At 40.3% G+C, this 18,875-nt stretch overlaps 3 protein-coding genes across 5 annotated transcripts; 2 read left to right on the top strand and 1 right to left on the bottom strand.

The window, feature by feature from the left end:
* Window positions 1–91: 91 nt before the first annotated feature.
* Window positions 92–4,963, top strand: zrsr2 (zinc finger (CCCH type), RNA-binding motif and serine/arginine rich 2). Its single transcript, XM_049717344.2, has 11 exons — window positions 92–328; window positions 866–945; window positions 1,022–1,106; window positions 1,277–1,385; window positions 1,716–1,802; window positions 2,295–2,333; window positions 2,463–2,593; window positions 2,719–2,932; window positions 3,137–3,192; window positions 3,282–3,391; window positions 3,766–4,963. Exons 1-11 carry the CDS (start codon window positions 285–287, stop codon window positions 4,593–4,595), a joined length of 1,785 nt encoding a protein of 594 aa, XP_049573301.1. The 5' UTR covers window positions 92–284; the 3' UTR covers window positions 4,596–4,963.
* On the bottom strand, window positions 4,681–7,401 carry LOC125966860 (AP-1 complex subunit sigma-2). The gene is made up of 5 exons (XM_049717348.1): window positions 7,242–7,401; window positions 6,352–6,530; window positions 6,123–6,231; window positions 5,903–6,040; window positions 4,681–5,760 (listed from the first exon to the last, which is right to left on the bottom strand). The coding sequence occupies exons 2-5, from the start codon at window positions 6,528–6,530 to the stop codon at window positions 5,713–5,715; spliced, it is 474 nt and encodes a 157-aa protein (XP_049573305.1). The 5' UTR covers window positions 7,242–7,401; the 3' UTR covers window positions 4,681–5,712.
* A 479-nt stretch (window positions 7,402–7,880) lies between these two features.
* phka2 (phosphorylase kinase, alpha 2 (liver)) lies at window positions 7,881–18,872 on the top strand. Of its 3 annotated transcripts, none has more exons than XM_049717884.2 (31): window positions 7,882–8,195; window positions 9,733–9,891; window positions 10,425–10,472; window positions 10,639–10,807; window positions 10,956–11,038; window positions 11,115–11,195; window positions 11,287–11,385; window positions 11,483–11,629; window positions 11,934–11,987; window positions 12,043–12,165; window positions 12,267–12,362; window positions 12,490–12,597; window positions 12,695–12,773; window positions 13,147–13,281; window positions 13,498–13,607; window positions 13,683–13,827; window positions 14,055–14,133; window positions 14,334–14,482; window positions 14,602–14,772; window positions 15,273–15,376; window positions 15,519–15,655; window positions 15,727–15,889; window positions 16,061–16,140; window positions 16,208–16,286; window positions 16,366–16,495; window positions 16,609–16,710; window positions 16,823–16,941; window positions 17,325–17,378; window positions 17,693–17,926; window positions 18,039–18,239; window positions 18,323–18,872. In XM_049717884.2, the coding sequence occupies exons 1-31, from the start codon at window positions 8,118–8,120 to the stop codon at window positions 18,494–18,496; spliced, it is 3,690 nt and encodes a 1,229-aa protein (XP_049573841.1). In that variant the 5' UTR covers window positions 7,882–8,117; the 3' UTR covers window positions 18,497–18,872. The 3 variants fall into 3 exon arrangements, with proteins under 3 accessions (XP_049573843.1, XP_049573841.1, XP_049573842.1); XM_049717885.2 differs by lacking the exon at window positions 17,325–17,378 and adding an exon at window positions 17,055–17,078; XM_049717886.2 differs by lacking the exons at window positions 16,823–16,941; window positions 17,325–17,378; window positions 18,039–18,239; window positions 18,323–18,872 and having other exon boundaries at window positions 7,881–8,195; window positions 17,693–17,899.
* Window positions 18,873–18,875: the final 3 nt, after the last annotated feature.

The following is an 18,875-nucleotide window of genomic DNA, read 5'->3' as shown; positions in this document are numbered from 1 at the left end:
GTACACACTGATTAAAACATTTATTAGACGACCACTTAGTGTCAGGTTACGTCACAAACTGTTTTTGTTGACGTCGGAAGCAGTTCTTTCTCACCCCGGAAATATTTTGCATCTTCGCACTAACGCAGCTAATAAAAAAAAGCGACGATTCCGTGAAATCTCACAAACATTGCCCCACATTGAGAAACTTTACGTTTTGACTCAATATTTATACCTGGTCTTTACAATTATTAAATAATTCAGAGTTGTAGACTCGTCGCTAGCTAGCTAGTTAGTTAGCTGTGATGGCAGCGCCTATTGCTCCATTGAACTGTGCTCCTGCATTAAGGTGAGTGTGCTTCTGTAACTTCTCGCTTGTCTTAGAACACAATGTTACCTAGTTTGAAATCAGAACTAATATCTATTCTGAAATGGCATTTTCCTTTTTATTCATGCTGTTTTATACCGTTATGTTATGGAGCTGATTGGCGCTATCGATGAAAATCAAGACGTAGCGATTTGCTGTTGGCATCGTGGTACCCAGAGATTATTTTGACCTGAGTTGAGGTCTAAATTGAGACAAAAGTTGTCATTTGCAGCGTTTTGTATTATGTTGGTGCCATGGAACTGTTTGAACTGAGTCGAACAAAGTCATTTAGGTATAAATTGCGATTTGCTGCTACCATGTCAAAGCTTAATTTTGACAAAAGTAGTGCCTTACCAGAATCTTGTGTCATCCATAGATTACTGTTGGATGTCAATTGATGTGTCCTGTAAAGGGATAATAATCTGTATAGTAAATGAAATTATACCCAAGCTTCTTTTCTGGAAATACTAAAAATGCAGCCATGTAGTTTAACTTTTTTTCCCCTTCCATTTAATTTAGTCACAAGCAACGAAAGGCTGCCTCCAGGAAAGAAAGAAGAAAGCGCAAACGACAAGCAATCGCCCGAACCAGAGAATGTGGTATGAAAACAACTTGTGTTGTTTGGGATATCCTGTAATGACAAATGCTAAAGCCACCCTATATGTTCTGTTGTAGCGGCACAAAGCGGAACCGTTGTTGATCCCTCAGAAGAAAAAGATGAAGTAGATGATGAGGATGCCAGTATGTTTGATGAGGAAAGGTGGGGTGAACATTTGAGCATTGAGTGAAGCTTTTGTTGCTGTGGACAAATAAACTCAACACTGACAAAGTCAAAGAGAAGCTTTGACACAACAATTGCTAAATTGATTTTGGGTTAGATGCCATTTAAGATTAAACATGTTTAAGTTATGTTTCACTTTTTTTACCCAGGCAACGGCTCCATGAAGAGTGGCTTGAGAGGGAGCGGCTTGCACAAGAAGAATTTCGTCTGAGGTTTGAGAGGGAGGAAGCTGCAAGGAAACGGAGAGAGGATGATGAGGTAATGCAATCTTTCATCACATAAAAGCAGATAAACGACACCTTGATTACATGCTTTAATTTGAGATTTACAGTAAACATTTTATCGTCATTAGGTAGATGTCATAGGATGGTGGCAATGTTTTTTTTTTTCTAGACAGGGTGCTGGTCACATGACGCTCCTCTGCTCATTTCAAAATACTTCCTTAGGATGGTGCTAAAGCTACAATTTTATAATAGGCAGGGATTCACACAAGGGTCATCAGTCGATTTTGTCTAATGCTGAGAGGTCAACTATTCAAACGCATCTTTGGCATGTTGCGATGTTTACTTTCAATTGTTGTGTCCACAGCGGAAGATAAAGGAGGAATGGGAGGCACAGCAGAGGAAAGACGAAGAAGAAAAAGAGCAGAAGCAGCAGGAGAAGCGAGACAGAGAGGTGAAACGAGCCGTGGGAGGATAAAAGCGGAGACAAAAATATCCACTTCTACATAATCTTCAGAAATGATGATATCCATTCAAAAATGACATTCAACTTTTATTACAAGCAAGACTCCACTTTGTGTACGTGTAATGGTCATTTTGGATCTGTCGCTATCAGAGAAGGAAGGATGTGAAAATGTTGGATTTATTATTGTCTTGTTTTTTTAAATTCTTTCCTTGACAAAGTGGCACAAGCAGCGAGCATCCTTCTCCTTAACAAAGATACTGTTGCAAAAGTCCTTTACCTGCACACCCAACTGTCAAGCGAGGACGTATCTTTTAACGTTGTGTGTTTTCTCCAAAAAGCTTTTTGAGTAATCAAAGTTGACTAAGTTTGTCAGAGCTGTTGTGATTATCTGCCCCAGTGAACGCGGTCTTAACAAGAAGGAAACAGATATGCTTCGCCTAATGCACATTTTCACCTGACATCTCTTTACACCATTTGTAGGAGGCTGTTCAGAAAATGTTGGATGAAGCAGAAAATCAGGTACTGTTCCGTGCTGTGCTGTTTTATGTCCCATTAATAGTACATTTAATAATCACTACCTCATGGAAGTATGATTTTTTTTTTCTTCGCATAATGGTATACAAATTTGACTTTTTTTTTTTTTTGCAGCTAACTAATGGAGGGCCGTGGATGAATCCCGAAGCACCAGTAACAGCGAAATCTGAAAATTATGGTACAGAGCGGGATGTCGCCAACTGCCCTTTCTTCCTCAAAACTGGATCGTGTCGATTTGGAGACAGGTACTGTGGCTTGGCTTTTTTCCCATGCCTTCAGAAACCCTCATTTGTGTCACTTCCTTTTATGAAGCAATTTCTCTGTGTTAATACAAATGTTTTTTTTCATTCATCATTCCTCTTGATTTTAGATGTTCTCGGAAACACGTTTACCCGTCGAGCAGCCCCACTCTGATGGTCCGCGCTATGTTCATAACATACGGCATGGAACAGTCTCAACGCGACGATTACGACGGGGATGCTTCTCTGGAGCACAGTGAGGAAGATTTGCACGAGTCCTTTGTTGAATTCTACCATGATGTTCTACCAGAGTTTAGGACCATTGGCAAGGTGGTCCAGTTTAAGGTAAATTGGGACGCGGCCTCAAATTTATTGGATAGTGGTTATCGATTTGAAAATAAGTTTCAGCGATCCTCCAATTCCCATCTTTGCTTTGTAGAAGTAATTATTAATATAGGATAAACGATAACTAGGGGTGATTACATCCCAATAATCATTATTACATCATGATGTTGAGGCTAAAATTCTGCTGAAATCTTTTGTTTTTAGGTCAGCTGCAACTATGAGCCACACTTGCGAGGGAACGTTTACGTCCAGTTTGACACGTAATTATCGCACAAGGGCTGAATATAATCATGCATAATAAATGAGCTGGACTTTGAACAAATGTTTTAATTAATTGTTTTCTGACTAGTGAAGAGCAGTGCAGAGAAGCCTATATCAAATTTAACGGAAGGTGGTACGCCGGCAAGCAGCTTCACTGTGACATCTGTCCTGTAACACGGTGGAAGAATGCCATTTGTGGTGAGATGAAGTTCATTTTGTCTTTGCTTACAGTCGCCATGCAAATTTGTTTGACATTCTCCCTCGAAAAATGTTTCTAGAGAAGAAAATAGTTTTCTGCTATGCACAATATGAATTTAAGAAGTAGAACCTGTTGATCTTAAAAAAAGATACCAAATGATTGTTGAAGTGAAATGGTTTGGTTTCATTTTTACATTTATAAATGCTCTGTCATCAAACAAAAATATATTTTACCAGAATATATAATTGGAATATTTCCCAAATCCCCCATTTTATTGCCCCATTGAAATTTACTTGAACCTTTCTGAAAGTTTTAGAAGAAATCCACTTTGCAACGCTAGAGGTTGAGAAACCTTTGTTTTGTTTTCCCACAGGGCTGTTTGACAGAAAGAAGTGCCCAAAAGGGAAACACTGCAATTTCCTCCATGTATTTCGAAACCCTGGCAATGAATTCTGGGAGGCCGACCGGGACCTTCACATTTCACCAGATCGCAGCATCAAGGGCAGTCACTCGGAGCGATACTCGGAAAGACGCACAGAGAGACGAAGCGACAGATCGTGGAGGAGTCACCGGAGCAGAAGCCCACAGAGATCAGCGCGATCCTACGGCAGACGAGAAGATGACCGACGCAGTGAGAGGAGTCGGGATAGGAGAACGTCCTTCCACCAAAGAGACGACAGAAGACGCCCCTTTGGCTCAGCACGTTATGACAAATGTAGGGACAGGTACCGAAGTAAAAGCAGAAGCAGAGAGACGTCCAGGAGCAGAAGTCGAGACCGGAAAAGGAGTCGAGATAGAAATCGGAACAAAAGTGAAGAGAAAGACAGAAACGGAGATGTGGTAAAAGATATCGAAAGAAACAAATCAAGTAGAGCAAAGAGCAAAGATCACAGCCCGGAGGCAGAAGATGAAAATCAAAGTGTTCTCGATGAGGACGACAAAACACGTCGGCACCACAAGCGCTCGAAAAAGAGCAAGAAGAAGAGCAAGAAGAAGCACAAGAAGCGGAGCTGCTCGCCTGAAGCGATGACTTCATCGCAAGAGTCAGAGGAAGAGACTGTGGACAAACACTTAATAAAAAGTCCAAGTGGAGAAAAAGCAGAACTCCTTCAGAACAAAGATGACTTGAATGTATGTCCAAGCACTGAAATAGAAAAATGTTCTATAACACAAGTTGACGAGCCCACACTAAGTTCTTCTTAGTGGCTTTTACAATTAAAACGTTCATCTGGTTAATTATGGAAAGACGTATCCTCGTTAAACTGCGAAGAAAAAGTCAAAAAAAAAATCCGGTTTGAAGACATTTATTGTTAAATACTGTCAAATATAAATGTCAATACGATGGCGAATAAAAAATGGTTTCTTTTGCAGATATGAAAGAAATTTTACATTCTGAATGAATGCTGAAGTTTTAGAATAAACACCATTCGGCTGCACATTTTTTTTCTTTTTGACTGGAACATGACATTACCAAATTTATTTTGCTGCTGTGTACTGCAAAGTGGGCATTCGATAGTGTGTGTTTCATTGGATTGAAATGAATAAAATACTTTGCTTCAAACATCTCTCAATACCAGATTCCACTTTTGTGTCGCATTAGGCTCCCTTAGACACCATTAAGAAGGTAAAACACAGTTCTTTGGTCATATATATATATATCAGTGCTTAAATGTAAACCATCAATGTAAGGAAAATAGAGCTATTTCTATTTGGGTCACATTTCTTGACTTGAAGTGGGCACTGTCATTTCTCCAGGTTACAAAATAAAAATGCATTGAGGTTTACAAACAACACTTCCACAGAAACAACACATTTTGAACATATGCTTTGCAACTGGTTAAGTTTACACTCAGGTTTGTATCATAATTACATAAGATTGACAGATGCGCTTCTGCTTTCTGAAATTTGTTTTTAAGTACCCCATGTGCATGTTTGGAACCATTCACAACACTTGCGCCAAAAATGAACCACCAACAACTAAATGAGCTGAATTATACTTGTACTTTTTTCAGATGCAGCAGAACAACAAAATGAAGGCATGATTGGATTTTTGGATTGCATTAACACTAATTGATACTGAGGCTATGTTCTCGTTGCTACATTGGTCTCAAGGATTTTGCACATTAGACGACACTACAGAAAAGACATAATTGAACCACCACAGTCACGGGATGGTACAGGGGAGCACAGTTCAGAGAAATACAGCACAGACATGTTGATTACATACATTCATACATACCTACAGTACACATGAGTACAACACTGACGGTCAACGAGGAGAAAAGAAAGGTGTGGCAGCGTTTGTTCTGGCACGCCAAATCTATGTCAGCCCGATTTCTTCTAAGACACTCCGAGGGGCCTCCGCCTCCTGAAGATGGACGGAGTAGAGATATCACATGAGCATCATTCTTTCTCTAATTAAACTGTACTGCACATAAAAGGCGGGAGCAACAGTTTTGCCCACAAGTCCGCTGCTACGGTGTTGGTTTTGGGTGTGACGATGCATGTACCTCCTGCAGCAGGTCTGCCTGCTCGATGGCTTTCAGAACATTCTTCTTGGAGGTTTCTTGGGCCTCTCCCCCCAGCAGGAATTCATCAAGGATAAAGTAGGCCTTCTCAAAGTTGAAGATAATATCCAGCTCACACACCTGCGTGGACACAAGAAGCAAAGTAGGTTAGGTACTACTTCTCATCATAAACATTAGGTGTGACAGACAATAAGAAACTCACACTGCCAAAATATTTGTCCAATAACTCCACATATCTATGAATGATCTCCAGGGTGATCAACTCGTTGTCCTGATCCTCCACCGCACAGCAGAAATACAGGCTGGCATATCTACCACACACATATATGGTGAGCGCAAAATGCCAAAACTCATATTGTTGTGATGCAGCAGTTTATACACAGTATTGAATGTCATGAGATTGCGCCAGTAGACATCATGGTGTGACTCACCTCTTGTAGACAATCTTTAGATCCCTCCACTCCAAGAAACTGCACATTTTGGGCTTCCTGGCCAGGATGGTTTGAACCAAATCTCTGGAGATCTTCTTCCTCTCCTTGTCAGAGAGAGGAACGTACCATTTCTGGAGGCGCAACTTTCCCTGGCGGCTGAATAGCAGCATGAACTGCATCTGACAGAGTCAAGTTGCAAGTGACAAATGTTTATGACTGAACCAAAATTACCTAGTAATAAATAAGAGGCACATTGCTCAACATATTCAATTTTACTACACATTCATTGATGTGAACGAATTCATTTCTTAATACTCACACTCTACCCATGTTGTGAAAAAAAGTGACAAACGTAGAAGTGCTGATTCAACTCCTTCACTTCAGCAATACATCATTGAAAAGTACAAACTTGTTTTTCAGTGCAGCACAATACAGTGTGGAAAATTTCCTTTTCAGTGGAAAATGTTCAGCAAATTTCCATTGGAATTTTAAATGCATAATTGTGAAATACTGAAAATTATAAATACATAGTGTAACTTGGGGCACGAGTTGCTTTAGTCAACTAAAACATATTTCGTCAAAATATATTCAGGTTCCGACTACATGAGTCAACATTTTGTGCAAATTCCTAATTTATCCCCATCAATTTCCGTTATATCCATAGAAAGTTTCCAACTTTGATTTTTCCAAGTATGGAAATTGATTGTCAGTTCATGTATAATTCATTCATTCGTATGACAACAAACACCTGTAACGTGAAAAGTTTCATTTTGCCTCATGTTCGATTCAGTTGCTCTATGAATCGACATCAACAAGCAATTTCTCACTTCAATTTTTACGACGTTCATCAAGTTTTTAATCTACCGCACATAAGAAATGCGTCGTTTTACCTTCGATGTAGTCGTTTGGAGGATCGCTGAGATGCGTAAGATCACATAAAACACACCCAAAATAAAGACAAACAAGCTTTAGATACGTGTCAGACGAGCTAGCCAGCGTCTCATCCAGCTAGTTGTTAGCAATTGATGGTGAGGCAGCAACCAGCTCGGATCCGCACTGATTGGACAGAAAAACTAACAGAGCAGCATTATGATTGGCTGAGATGTACCGTTATTTCCTACGTCGCAAAACTGGACATTCGTTCATTCATTCATTCATTCATTCATTCATTCATTCATTCATTCATTCATTCATTCATTCATTCATTCATTCATTCATTCATTCATTCATTCATTTTTTTATTCATTTATTTAAATAATTAATTGAATTATTTAAAATCTATGTTCCTACACACACACACACACATAGATAGATAGATAGATAGATAGATAGATAGATAGATAGATAGATAGATAGATAGATAGATAGATAGATAGATAGATAGATAGATAGATAGATAGATAGATAGATAGATAGATAGATAGATAGGAACCACTGTTTACATTGGAACGGTTGCGTCAACCATGATAGGAAAGTCCATTGGCGCCCTCTGTTGATTCAAAGGTGAAATTACATGAACAGGCATTATTTTTTTTTCCGCCTTATGCGACGAAGCGTCGTTTGTGACAACCAACCAACCACTGCCTTTGACGTGCTCAACATTTTTGCGTTGTGTAAAAATACGGGTGGATGCTCCTCAGTAGAAAAGCAGAGTCACGCACAGCAGTTTGAAGAGAGAGTGTGCGCAGAGCAGCCGATTGAAGGGAAGATTTGCATGAAACACGTGACGTGTGTTGTTCGGACTATAACCAGACTGTGAAACAAGGATGAGGAGCCGCAGTAATTCGGGAGTGAGGCTGGATGGATATGCCAGGCTTGTCCAGGAGACTATTCTGTCTCATCAGGTACTCAACAATTGTATGCATTTGACAGTTGACATGGTAAAATGGAGCCTGAATTGTGGACGAGAACAGAAATATTCATAAAATGTGGTATAAGTAGCGCTAGTGGATCGCGGGCGCCCTCGTGCGGTAGCGGAAAAGTATCACTGTCTTAAGTACTGTCCAGTTGTATTTAACTTTTGGGTTCATTATTAATATGTAACTTTTTATGTCCAATTCATTTTTTTTATTTAAGTGCATTCCTTTTTTACTTTACAGTTTTATTTCATAAACGTTTTAGGAATAAAACCCCATGCTATTTTTTGATGAACACTTAGGCCTGATACACTACTGCTCTTTAATTTTTGTGTTTCTGTTGTTGCCAGGTTGTATGTTAACACTACTTAAATAAATGAGAACGGTATTTAAGTAATTATTCATTTGTACTGAGATGCACATAAAAGTTGTTAGCAATATAAAGTGTGCAGTAAAACAGACAAAATCAAATTCATTGTGCTATTTTGCTAACATGCCACTTTATTAGGTACATTCACAAGTCTAATGAGATCCATTGTAACAGAGTCAAATAGGCTCTTTTAATTGTTACAATATAAATTGACAAAATGTTTTTTTTTCATGTGGAAAATTTTATGTTCCCGTAATTTAGGAAGCTACATAAAAACATGCCTTTACAGAGACAGCAGTGCAGATGGATGGCTGGACTTAGACCAAAGTTCAAAACACATTATTGTGGTATAAATGAGGACACCAGAACATTCTTTGAATTGATCCACATTGGTGGTTCCCAGACTCTCCCCAACTATTTGACCAAAACAGTATTTAAAGGTTAGCTATTAGTTGCAGAAATAGATATTTAGGAACATGCTGTTTTTTCTTTTTTTTTTTTTTTGCATCGACAAATCCAGATGTTCTGTTGTCCCTTGAGGTTCAGGCTCCACCAGTGTGAAGTGCATAAAAACAAACACGGGCAAAGGTCAACCAACCCTGGTGTAGCTTGAGGCCTGCCTCCTGGGACCGACTCTTGAATTGACTTTGAAGCACGCTGGACATATTTGCTTTGTATACCCTCTTTGATGAGATAGGGAATACATACACCAAGCAAAGCATTGCAGTTGAAACTGCAGGAAGTTAATAATTACCACAAAAAAATGAATGGAATATGCATTTTCATTTATCAATTCATTTATAACTTTTTAAAATCTAAAATGAAGCAGCAGTGTTGATTTCTGTCATGCTTAATACTAGTGACTCCTTTTTTCAACACACAACTGGAGCACTAAAAGTCTACCAGAGCCAATGCAAATTAATGCAGGGCAAGAAAACCTCCGCAGTAATTTACTTAAATGTTGCAGATGACATTTTGGTTATCTTAATATACATATATATCGAATAAATGCTAGAGCGGCTTTACCTTCATATAAGATCGTTGCTTGTTGTGAATTCATGGGTAATAAACCATTCAAGTCCCTTCTTCCCTTGCTGTTGCTGAGTTATGAGTTTCAGTTTTGTGTGTGCATGTGTGTTTATGTATGTGTTTCAGAACCCAGTGTCAGGGCTCCTGCCAGCCAGCACCCAGAAAAAGGATGCATGGGTGAGGGATAATGTGTACAGTATTTTGGCCGTGTGGGGTCTGGGCATGGCTTATCGCAAGAATGCTGACCGTGACGAGGACAAGGCCAAGGCCTACGAACTAGAGCAGGTGTTTGTGACAGCCATTCCTTTTTTCTTTCATCGCCCACATGCTGATTATACTCGGATATTGGCTGAAAGATTATCAAACATTTGGGGCTCTTCTGTGCTTCAGTAGGATTCACTTCAAGTCAATGTTACAGTGGCAAAAGGCTACAAACACAGTGAAATGCACACTTATGTAGATGCACTGATTGATGGACAGATAGTTAAATAATTCTGCTGGAGAGCAATATAAATGTCAGGAAAAGCATATAGCTGAACATTAAGCTGCTATCCTTGCAACTGGAAGGTTATAGGTCACATGTAAAGAGTTTTGGTATATATTCTTTTAAATAGCACATATCTTTTTAATTAAACAATATATTTTGTGTTCAACTAACTCATTTCATTTTTTTGAGTTAATGGAGAAATTTAACAAGGAAATAAGTGAAACTTGTAAAAACATCTTCAGCATAACACTGTTTGTGAACAGTGTGTTTGTGGACAGATGCTAGTTGAGTGGAGGTTAGCTGTATTTACTCGTATTTGCTTTCTTGGCAGAGTGTGGTCAAACTGATGCAAGGACTTCTGCGTTGCATGATAAGACAGGTAAAACAGGCCTGTGTTATTTATTTATTTGTTTGTTTTTGCCATAAAGGCTATTCATACATTCTTTAAATAAATCTGTAGGTCATAATTTGATGTAGACCAGTACTAAGAAGCTATTGACCCAAGTCCCGCTCTTTGGTAACTACACCCTGTTGTTTGTTTTCAGGTTGCTAAGGTTGAGAAGTTCAAACACACGCAGAGTACTAAGGATTGCCTGCATGCCAAATATGACACTCCCACTTGTGCCACCGTTGTGGGAGATGACCAGTGGGGTCATCTTCAGGTGGATGCCACTTCGATTTACTTGCTGATGTTGGCACAGATGACGGCATCAGGTTTGGGCCTTGGCTTTGTTTTCTATGAGGTGTTGTTTAGGCAAAAAAATAACAATGACCACTCACGCGCACTAAACAAACTTTAACTCACACAAAGTTTAAATACCTCATCATATGATAAAACCTAAAAAATCATGTGATCACGCAGGTCTTCGTATCATCTCAAACTTGGATGAGGTGGCTTTCATCCAAAACTTGGTCTTTTACATCGAGGCTGCGTACAAGGTTGCGGTAAGCATCATGATTTGATGAGCGGAATGTTAGGAAATGAAGATATTGTGAACCAAGGCCTGCTGCCCTCTTTTAGGATTATGGGATGTGGGAGCGAGGTGACAAAACCAACCAGGGCATCCCTGAGCTCAACGGGAGCTCTGTCGGAATCGCTAAGGTATATTAATTGCAAATAGAATTGGTTGGGAATCACTGCATGAGGTACTGCAATCCCGATCTAAACCAATGCAATGTATTTGTGTTTCCAGGCAGCTCTTGAAGCTATTGATGAGCTGGATCTTTTTGGCGCGCACGGTGGCCCAAAGTCCGTCATCCATGTTCTCCCCGATGAAGTAGAACACTGTCAGGTACAGTGCGCCTTCAACCTTGTAAGCGTGCACAAATATGGAGAGCCGTTTATTTGACATCACTGATATCCATCTTGCGTCTTTTGACATGCTTCAGTCCATCCTGTGTTCCATGCTGCCCAGAGCTTCCACGTCCAAGGAAATAGATGCTGGCCTCCTATCTGTTATCTCCTTCCCTGCTTTTGCAGTGGAGGATGCAGAATTGGTGGCTATCACCAAGTCGGAGATTATTAGTAAATTGCAGGTACTATTTAAGACCACATTTCGTTAACTCTATTCAGAAATGCTGTTTTTTTTTTTTTTTTAAACAGTGTTACCAGGCCACTCTGCTGTGACATATTTAACTCGTAACCACCTGTTTTTATTCAAAATACATAGTAGTTTTTTGTAAAAAAAAAAAAAATCTGTGGGTAAATTGGGTAAAGATAGACATTTTTTTGGTGTAATTTTTCTTCTGTTGATTTTTATTCAGACTAAAGTGTGTTGGCTCAGTAAAGATACACTGTATTATTCTCATGTAATACCAGTAACCTTGTATTCCCTGACAGGGACGCTATGGTTGTTGTCGCTTCATCAGGGATGGTTATCACTGTCCTAAAGAGGTAAGATTTCCAGTATTTTTTTTATTCAAAGCCTAAATATTGGACAATCTCCCAGGACCCAACCCGGCTCCATTATGATCCTGCTGAGCTGAAACTGTTTGAGAATATCGAATGCGAGTGGCCGATCTTCTGGACCTACCTCATTCTTGATGGAATCTTTACAGGAGACCAAGTGCAGGTAAGAAAGACAAACTCCCTACCACAATGAAGTTTTCTTTTTTTATGACTGGCTGCGAATGCACGGTAATGTCATACTAAACCGCTGTGTGTTGTGTTCAGGTGCAGGAGTACCGTGAGGCATTGGAGGGGATCTTGATCCGGGGCAAAAATGGCATCAAATTGCTGCCTGAACTTTATGCCGTACCAAGTGACAAGGTACATCACTCCATTGAGAATGATAATGAGATTAATACTAGTAGGGCATGTTACTAGGGTGGCAACAATATACCTATTACTACTACTGATGAAATACATGGAAAACTAACGCTGTATTTAATTGCAGGTGGAGGAGGAGTACAGCAACCCCCACTCTGTGGACCGAGTAGCCATGGGCCAGTTGCCTCACATGTGGGGACAATCATTGTACATCCTGGGGTGCCTTTTGGCTGAGGTATGTCGTACGATAAGTCTTAGCACCACTTGTGTTGTGAACCCTAACCCTAACCCTGCTACTTCAAATTTAACCCATGTGCATTCTCTCCTGGAAGGGCTTTTTGGCACCAGGAGAGATCGATCCACTCAACAGGAGGTTCTCTACAAATTTAAAGCCAGATGTTGTAGTACAAGGTTGGTTTGAGTTGGAAATGGAAAGTTGTTTGAGCATCTGTTTCAGTAGTAGTAGTAGTAGTACCATTATGGCAAACAAGTCTGCAATTAAATCTTACTGGTAAAGTACAGTGACGTATTGAAATTTAACACGGTAATAGAACTATTATTAGTAATGTTTTTTTTCTGCTACTGCCTGTTGGCTAGTTTACCAGTAATGTGTAACTGAGTACTAGTAAGGGAAAAGTGGCAGTGCGCTAAATGGATTGACTTAATAATGAGGGCAAATAGTGTACCAGTACACAAAGATGGATATGAAAGAGATGGCATGAATTTTGATGCAAATATCCCCTTTCAGACTAACGTTTTTTACACTTGCTTGTGTTTGCATCAGTTTGTGTCTTAGCAGAATCGAAGGACATCCAGAACTTGCTGCGCGAGCATGAGATAAAGGTCCAAATGCTGTCTGAGGTTCTGCCAATCAGGGTCCTGCCTGCTCGCATCTTGAGCCACATTTATGTCCGACTGGGTACCCACACACAAATGATACTGTTTTCTTATACTATAATGAGCAAACAAATCTTGTTTTAAGCACAAAAGACATTCCTGGAAAACCGGTCAACATGTTTGCCTGTTTTCTGATATGTTTACAATGAAACACTAATAAGTTAAAAAATGATTTTATCCAAGTAGTCCACAATGTGAAACTATGTAGTGATCCCATTTTTGTGTGTCAATGCGACAGGGAATTGCAAGAAGCTGGATTTGAGCGGCAGGCCCTACAGACACATCGGAGTTTTGGGAACATCTAAATTTTATGAGATCAGGAACCGCTCTTACATTTTCACCCCTCAGGTACAACAAGCTTCCTCTTTTGCGATTCCCTCATTACTCTTTGTGCTGTTCACACTGCTGTCTTCCGCTGTGAAGTTTCTGGATCAGCACCATTTCTATTTGGCCCTGGACAACCAGATGATCGTGGAAATGCTGCGTACGGAAGTGGCCTATCTCTCCTCTTGCTGGAGGATGACAGGACGGCCCACCCTGACTTTCCCCATCACTCGCAGCATGCTTGGTAATTGAGTAGCTGATGCTTTTTTGCTGATTTTTGGTGCGTGCGCAAGTGAGAGAGGTTTTAGATCAAAATGAGAGTTTTTGGTATGTGTGGCGGCTCTAGACCGCTTTTTTTGCTAACAACTGTATCCCCAGAATAGATTTTCATTCTCCATTGTTTTCATGATTTATAATTACTAGGTTTCATTTTTCAAGTGACGTTATTGTTCACATTTTTCATTTTCCTAGTTGACGATGGAGATGCCATTGATCCGTGTATCCTAGCAACGTTGAGCAAGCTGCAGGATGGCTACTTTGCTGGAGCAAGGTCTGTTTTCAGGACCATGGCTCCCATTGAACAAATTTTGCAGTTCAAACTTTGTACTGAAATTATGAACAGTTGGACATTCAAGATATTAGAGGCTTAAATAAGTTCACCAACATTTTCTAACTGGTTCATCCTGAAATTTCACCCAAATATCCCTAAATCTTTGTGAATTGTAAACATCCGTTTTTGTGTGCCTTTAGGATCCAGATGTCAGACCTTCCCAACCTACAAAACACTTCCTTTCACACTCACCTCAGCTTCTTGGATGAAGAAAACGACAATTTACTTGAAGTGGATGACGAGGGCGATAAAGACTATGGGGAAGAATACAGTCACTGTGAGCTTCCAGGTAGCCTATATCATGAGGCCAATATTTATTTTGATTTCACATAGTATATGTTGAAAGTTTCCACAGTTTTGCTACACACTTGAGTTGAATTCCTAACTAAATGTTTTCTTGCACTTTAGAAGGCTCAGACGACATGTTTGATCAGTACCTCACGCAGCTCCTCCACAGCACCACCTCCAGATGTCATCTTCCTCCCATCCAGAGTGGGCAGCACCATGTGTTCAGTGCTGAACACACCACCAGAGATATTCTGTCTATGATGGCCCAGGTTCAGGGGCTTAACATGCCCAGTGAGTTGGAATTGTCTATTATTGCAATACCAGCTGCCAACATGGCAATTAAAAGGGCAATCCATAGTAAAATTCACGTTATTCATTTGAATATTTTGTATCAAAAAGAAGAATAGTGGGGAACCAACCACTCGTAGCAGGGATGTTATTATAATAAAAGTTATTAAAATAAATAAATAATAATAATAAAAGTTATTATAATTTCTTTAAAATGACTTTTTGGATTGTAATTTTGTAAAAGTAGTGTATGTGTTATTATTTAAAAAACATACATGTCAAAAAACATACGACTCTAGCAAAAAGAGCATCCTAGTGCAACAGAAGTCCTTTCCTAACAACTTCACAAAGCACACTTCCTAGGGATTATTTTAAAAGAGAACTAGAGCCACAAAGGCTTTTTTTAACAATTGAATCACATCCCTGCATTAAATGAAAATTGGAGTTGATTGCCGCTCTGCAGCGATTGTAGATTACAACAAACATATTTGTATGCTCTTCAGAGTCTTCCATGTATCTACCTGTTGTCCCTCTCATGAACAAGCATCGCAAATCTCTGAACCTGTTGGAAGTTCCTCAACCCGCTTCACATGCGAAACAGCACAAGGTAGCCAAATATAAAACAATTTCGATTTACTATTTTCCTCTCAGAAAGTATCTCAGGATTTATTCCAGTGATTGCCTCTTTGGTGCATGCCATTACCTACTGTACATATATCATTATGTATCTTTTTGTTTTTTTGGCAAAGTGTCGCAGTGTAGCTGATCTCCACCTGCCACGAGACACCCAAGGCAACACGGATTTTGCAGCGCTGGTGAGGCAGCTGAGGGAGTGCCCCACTCTACAGGACCAAGCGGACATCCTTTATATTCTCTATGTGATGAAGTAAGACAAAAAGACAAGCAATGATGACCCAGAACGTTTCCTTACAAGCTCTTTTTGTGCTCGCTGCCCAGAGGAGCTGATTGGCTCCTCGAGGTGTCGGGTCCAGGTCACGGTTGGGTGAGTGTGCGCACCCTGTTGGAGGAGCTGTATGTGCAAGCTGGAGCCTCCCAGGAATGGGGTCTCATCAGATACATCTCGGGAATCCTACGCAAGAGAGTGGAGGTCCTTGCTGAGGTCAGGAAATCCAATTTTAGCTTTATCATAAACAATTTATTGTATAATATATGAGCTTGTTTTTAATAAAACTGAATGAGCTGCATATATAGCTACAGTGGTGAAATAAATAATTAATATTGGATGTATATAATAATATGTATGTAATTGTTTTATGTGTGTGATGCACAGGCCTGTACAGACCTTATTTCCCACCACAAGCAGATTACCGTAGGTCTTCCTCCTGAACCCAGGGAAAGAGTCATCACAGTGTAAGTCGAATTTGCTAAAAAACTTTCAATTTATGCTTGATTTGCTTTACATTCATTTCTTTCCCAGTCCCCTCCCCCCTGAGGAGCTGAATGCGCTCATCTTTGAAGCCAGCGGTCAGGACATCAGTGTTGCTGTGCTCACTCAGGTGACCTTGGAGATCAGTGTAATGTTTTTTTTTTTTTGGTTTTGTGACAACCAGTGTGAGACGTTTGCTGATTTTGCAGGAAATCATGGTCTACTTGGCCATGTATGTGCGCTCCCAGCCTGCCCTATTTGGTGACATGCTCCGTCTGAGGATAGGACTCATCATGCAAGTGATGGCAACCGAGTTGGCTCGCAGTCTTCGTTGCTCTGGTAGGAACTTGTCAGACAGGCTATTAATAGATTTTGAAACAATTTGTCTGTTGTTCTTAATCTGATGTAATTATTATGAGGATAATGTTCCAAAAGGCTTCATTCCATTGTAGGTGAGGAGGCTTCTGAAAGCCTGATGAGCCTCAGTCCTTTTGGGATGAAGAACTTGCTCCACCACATCCTCAGTGGCAAGGAGTTTGGAGTGGAAAAAAGCAGTGAGTGTTTGTTCCACAGCTATTTTATCCGACTGAGAGCAACCGGAGTCTTTCTATTTCCGTCGTTGTGTCTAATGTTCAGGCTGTATGTTTTCTTGTCTGTGTGCATCAGTGCGACCTATCCAGTCAACAGCCACTAGTCCAGCCATCTCTATCCATGAATTAGGACACACTGGAGCCACTAAGACAGAGCGCTCAGGGTTACACAAACTCAAAAGTGAAATCAGACAGGTGAGGTTAGCAAATTTACCTGACAAAAAAAAAAAAAAAAATATATATATATATATATATATATATATATGAAATGTGTCCAATAATAGTGTTTCTTTTGCCTTTGGTTGCAGTTGGATGGCTCTCGGCCACTCAGTGTGGGTTTGAAAAAAAAAAAAAAAAAGTATATATGTGACTCTCGCTAACATTGACCATCTGCTATATCTACATATTTTTCCATTATGGGAATGGCCGCTCTGTCTCGCTCCGTCTGTATGAGATCATGAACTGATCTCATTTTTTTTTGTAACCAGCTCGAACTGATTTCATTCATCACATCACGCCTCGAAGGACGCACAAAAGCATCTCCAACTTCATGTCATGTTATCCATGTGCTTACGTAGATCGTCAGTGGCAGTCTGTCCACATGCAGCAATGTCACCTCTCCTCGCTCCACGGTAAAAACATCTCATCTCATCTGTTTTCAATTCATTTCATTTCACATTTGAATAGTTTGATTTGACGATTTTTGTGTACACTGAGCAAAGTCGACACAATAATTGTGACTGTATTGTGTGTAATAATGATACAATTTTTAAACCAATTATATGAAGCTGGATCATTTCTCATGGCATGTCCGATGAGCTCTCATGGCAGACTGGTTGGGAATTTTTGCTCTAGTGCATGGCTCATAAAAACATTCAGGCCAGAGTAGTAAAACAATGCAACCCAGAATCGCTCTTGTGAAAGTAAATTCTCGTTTTCACCACAGCGTTGCAGCAGCCCCTCCACTCCCAGTGGCATGTTATCCCCCGTGGGCTCTGCACAAGGTGACGCGCAACTGCACTGGGAGGAGAGGCAAGGCCAATGGCTCAGGAGACGCAGGTTGGATGGCGCCATCAACAGAGTTCCGGTGGGTTTTTACCAGAAGGTGTGGAAGATTCTGCAAAAGTGCCACGGCCTGTCCATCGATGGATACGTATTACCCTCGTCCACCACAAGAGAGGTACTTTCCAATGAAAGCCTAAAATCCCAAATTCCATGTCAGAAGTCTGTATTTCAGTAACAGCCTGGAAACACGGAATCGACATGGATGCTTTTTTCTGCCTTCTGTGTAGATGACAGCAAGAGAAATCAAGTTTGCAGTGCAGGTAGAGTCAGTTCTCAACCACGTGCCTCAACCAGAATACAGACAGCTGCTGGTGGAGACCTTGACGGTTCTGGGCCTAGTAGCCGACGTGGACGTTGACAGCATTGGGGGTATCATCCATGTGGAGCGCATCCTACACATGGCCAACAACTTGTTCCTCAGCGACCAGGTATGGCACATTGACAGGAAGGAGAATCCATTTTGGAAAACATGTCCAACACGTCTTTTTTTTTTTTTTTTTTTTGTCTCCAGAAATCTCACAGTGCCTGTGATTATTTCCTCGAGAAGGACCCTGCAACAGGAATCTGCAACTTTTTCTATGACAGCGCTCCCAGTGGCCGCTTCGGCACCATGACGTATTTGTCCAAAGCGGCAATCGCGTACCTTCATGACTTTCTGCCAAGTTCTAGCTGCCTGATGCAGTGAAATCTGTTATTTTATTTCATTTTTATTAAGTAATTATTTGATGTCCTTGACATCCATCTTAAGGTCTGCTTTTTATACTCACTACTACAACAAATCATTGCACTGATAGAATGACTTACGAGTACAACCTTAAACTAGACTTCTTTCATAGTAAGTAAATGCTTAAACATATTTCCATTAGCAAACCTCGATTAGTCCCACAAATGGGGAAATTTACATTCATTATTCCAAATGTTATTTGTAAGGCAGCCGTTTGACTATTGTCTTTCCATACACTGGGTCCTCCTGAAAGACTTGAGAGGAGGCATGTGCTGGTAATATTTACTCCAAAGATATGTTGACATCATAGTCTTCACAATACATTTGTAAACCTGGACTG

This window comes from Syngnathus scovelli, chromosome 4 (assembly GCF_024217435.2).
Source record: "Syngnathus scovelli strain Florida chromosome 4, RoL_Ssco_1.2, whole genome shotgun sequence".
NCBI classification, from domain to species: Eukaryota; Metazoa; Chordata; class Actinopteri; order Syngnathiformes; family Syngnathidae; genus Syngnathus; species Syngnathus scovelli.
This window is presented reverse-complemented; position numbering and strand designations above follow the sequence as displayed.

Excerpts from the sequence above, each read along its gene's own strand:
- zrsr2 (XM_049717344.2), top strand. The coding sequence starts at position 285 with ATGGCAGCGCCTATTGCTCCATTGAACTGTGCTCCTGCATTAAG. Across the intron at positions 329-865 it reads AACTGTGCTCCTGCATTAAG|TCACAAGCAACGAAAGGCTG; the intron begins GTGAGTGTGCTT and ends CATTTAATTTAG. Across the intron at positions 1,386-1,715 it reads AACGGAGAGAGGATGATGAG|CGGAAGATAAAGGAGGAATG; the intron begins GTAATGCAATCT and ends TTGTGTCCACAG.
- LOC125966860 (XM_049717348.1), bottom strand. The coding sequence starts at position 6,530 with ATGCAGTTCATGCTGCTATTCAGCCGCCAGGGAAAGTTGCGCCTCCAG. Across the intron at positions 6,041-6,122 it reads TGGACAAATATTTTGGCAGT|GTGTGTGAGCTGGATATTAT; the intron begins GTGAGTTTCTTA and ends GTGTCCACGCAG. Across the intron at positions 5,761-5,902 it reads AGGCAGACCTGCTGCAGGAG|GAGGCGGAGGCCCCTCGGAG; the intron begins GTACATGCATCG and ends GTCCATCTTCAG.
- phka2 (XM_049717884.2), top strand. The coding sequence starts at position 8,118 with ATGAGGAGCCGCAGTAATTCGGGAGTGAGGCTGGATGGATATGCCAGG. Across the intron at positions 15,890-16,060 it reads GAGTGGAGGTCCTTGCTGAG|GCCTGTACAGACCTTATTTC; the intron begins GTCAGGAAATCC and ends TGTGATGCACAG. Across the intron at positions 16,496-16,608 it reads TCGCAGTCTTCGTTGCTCTG|GTGAGGAGGCTTCTGAAAGC; the intron begins GTAGGAACTTGT and ends ATTCCATTGTAG.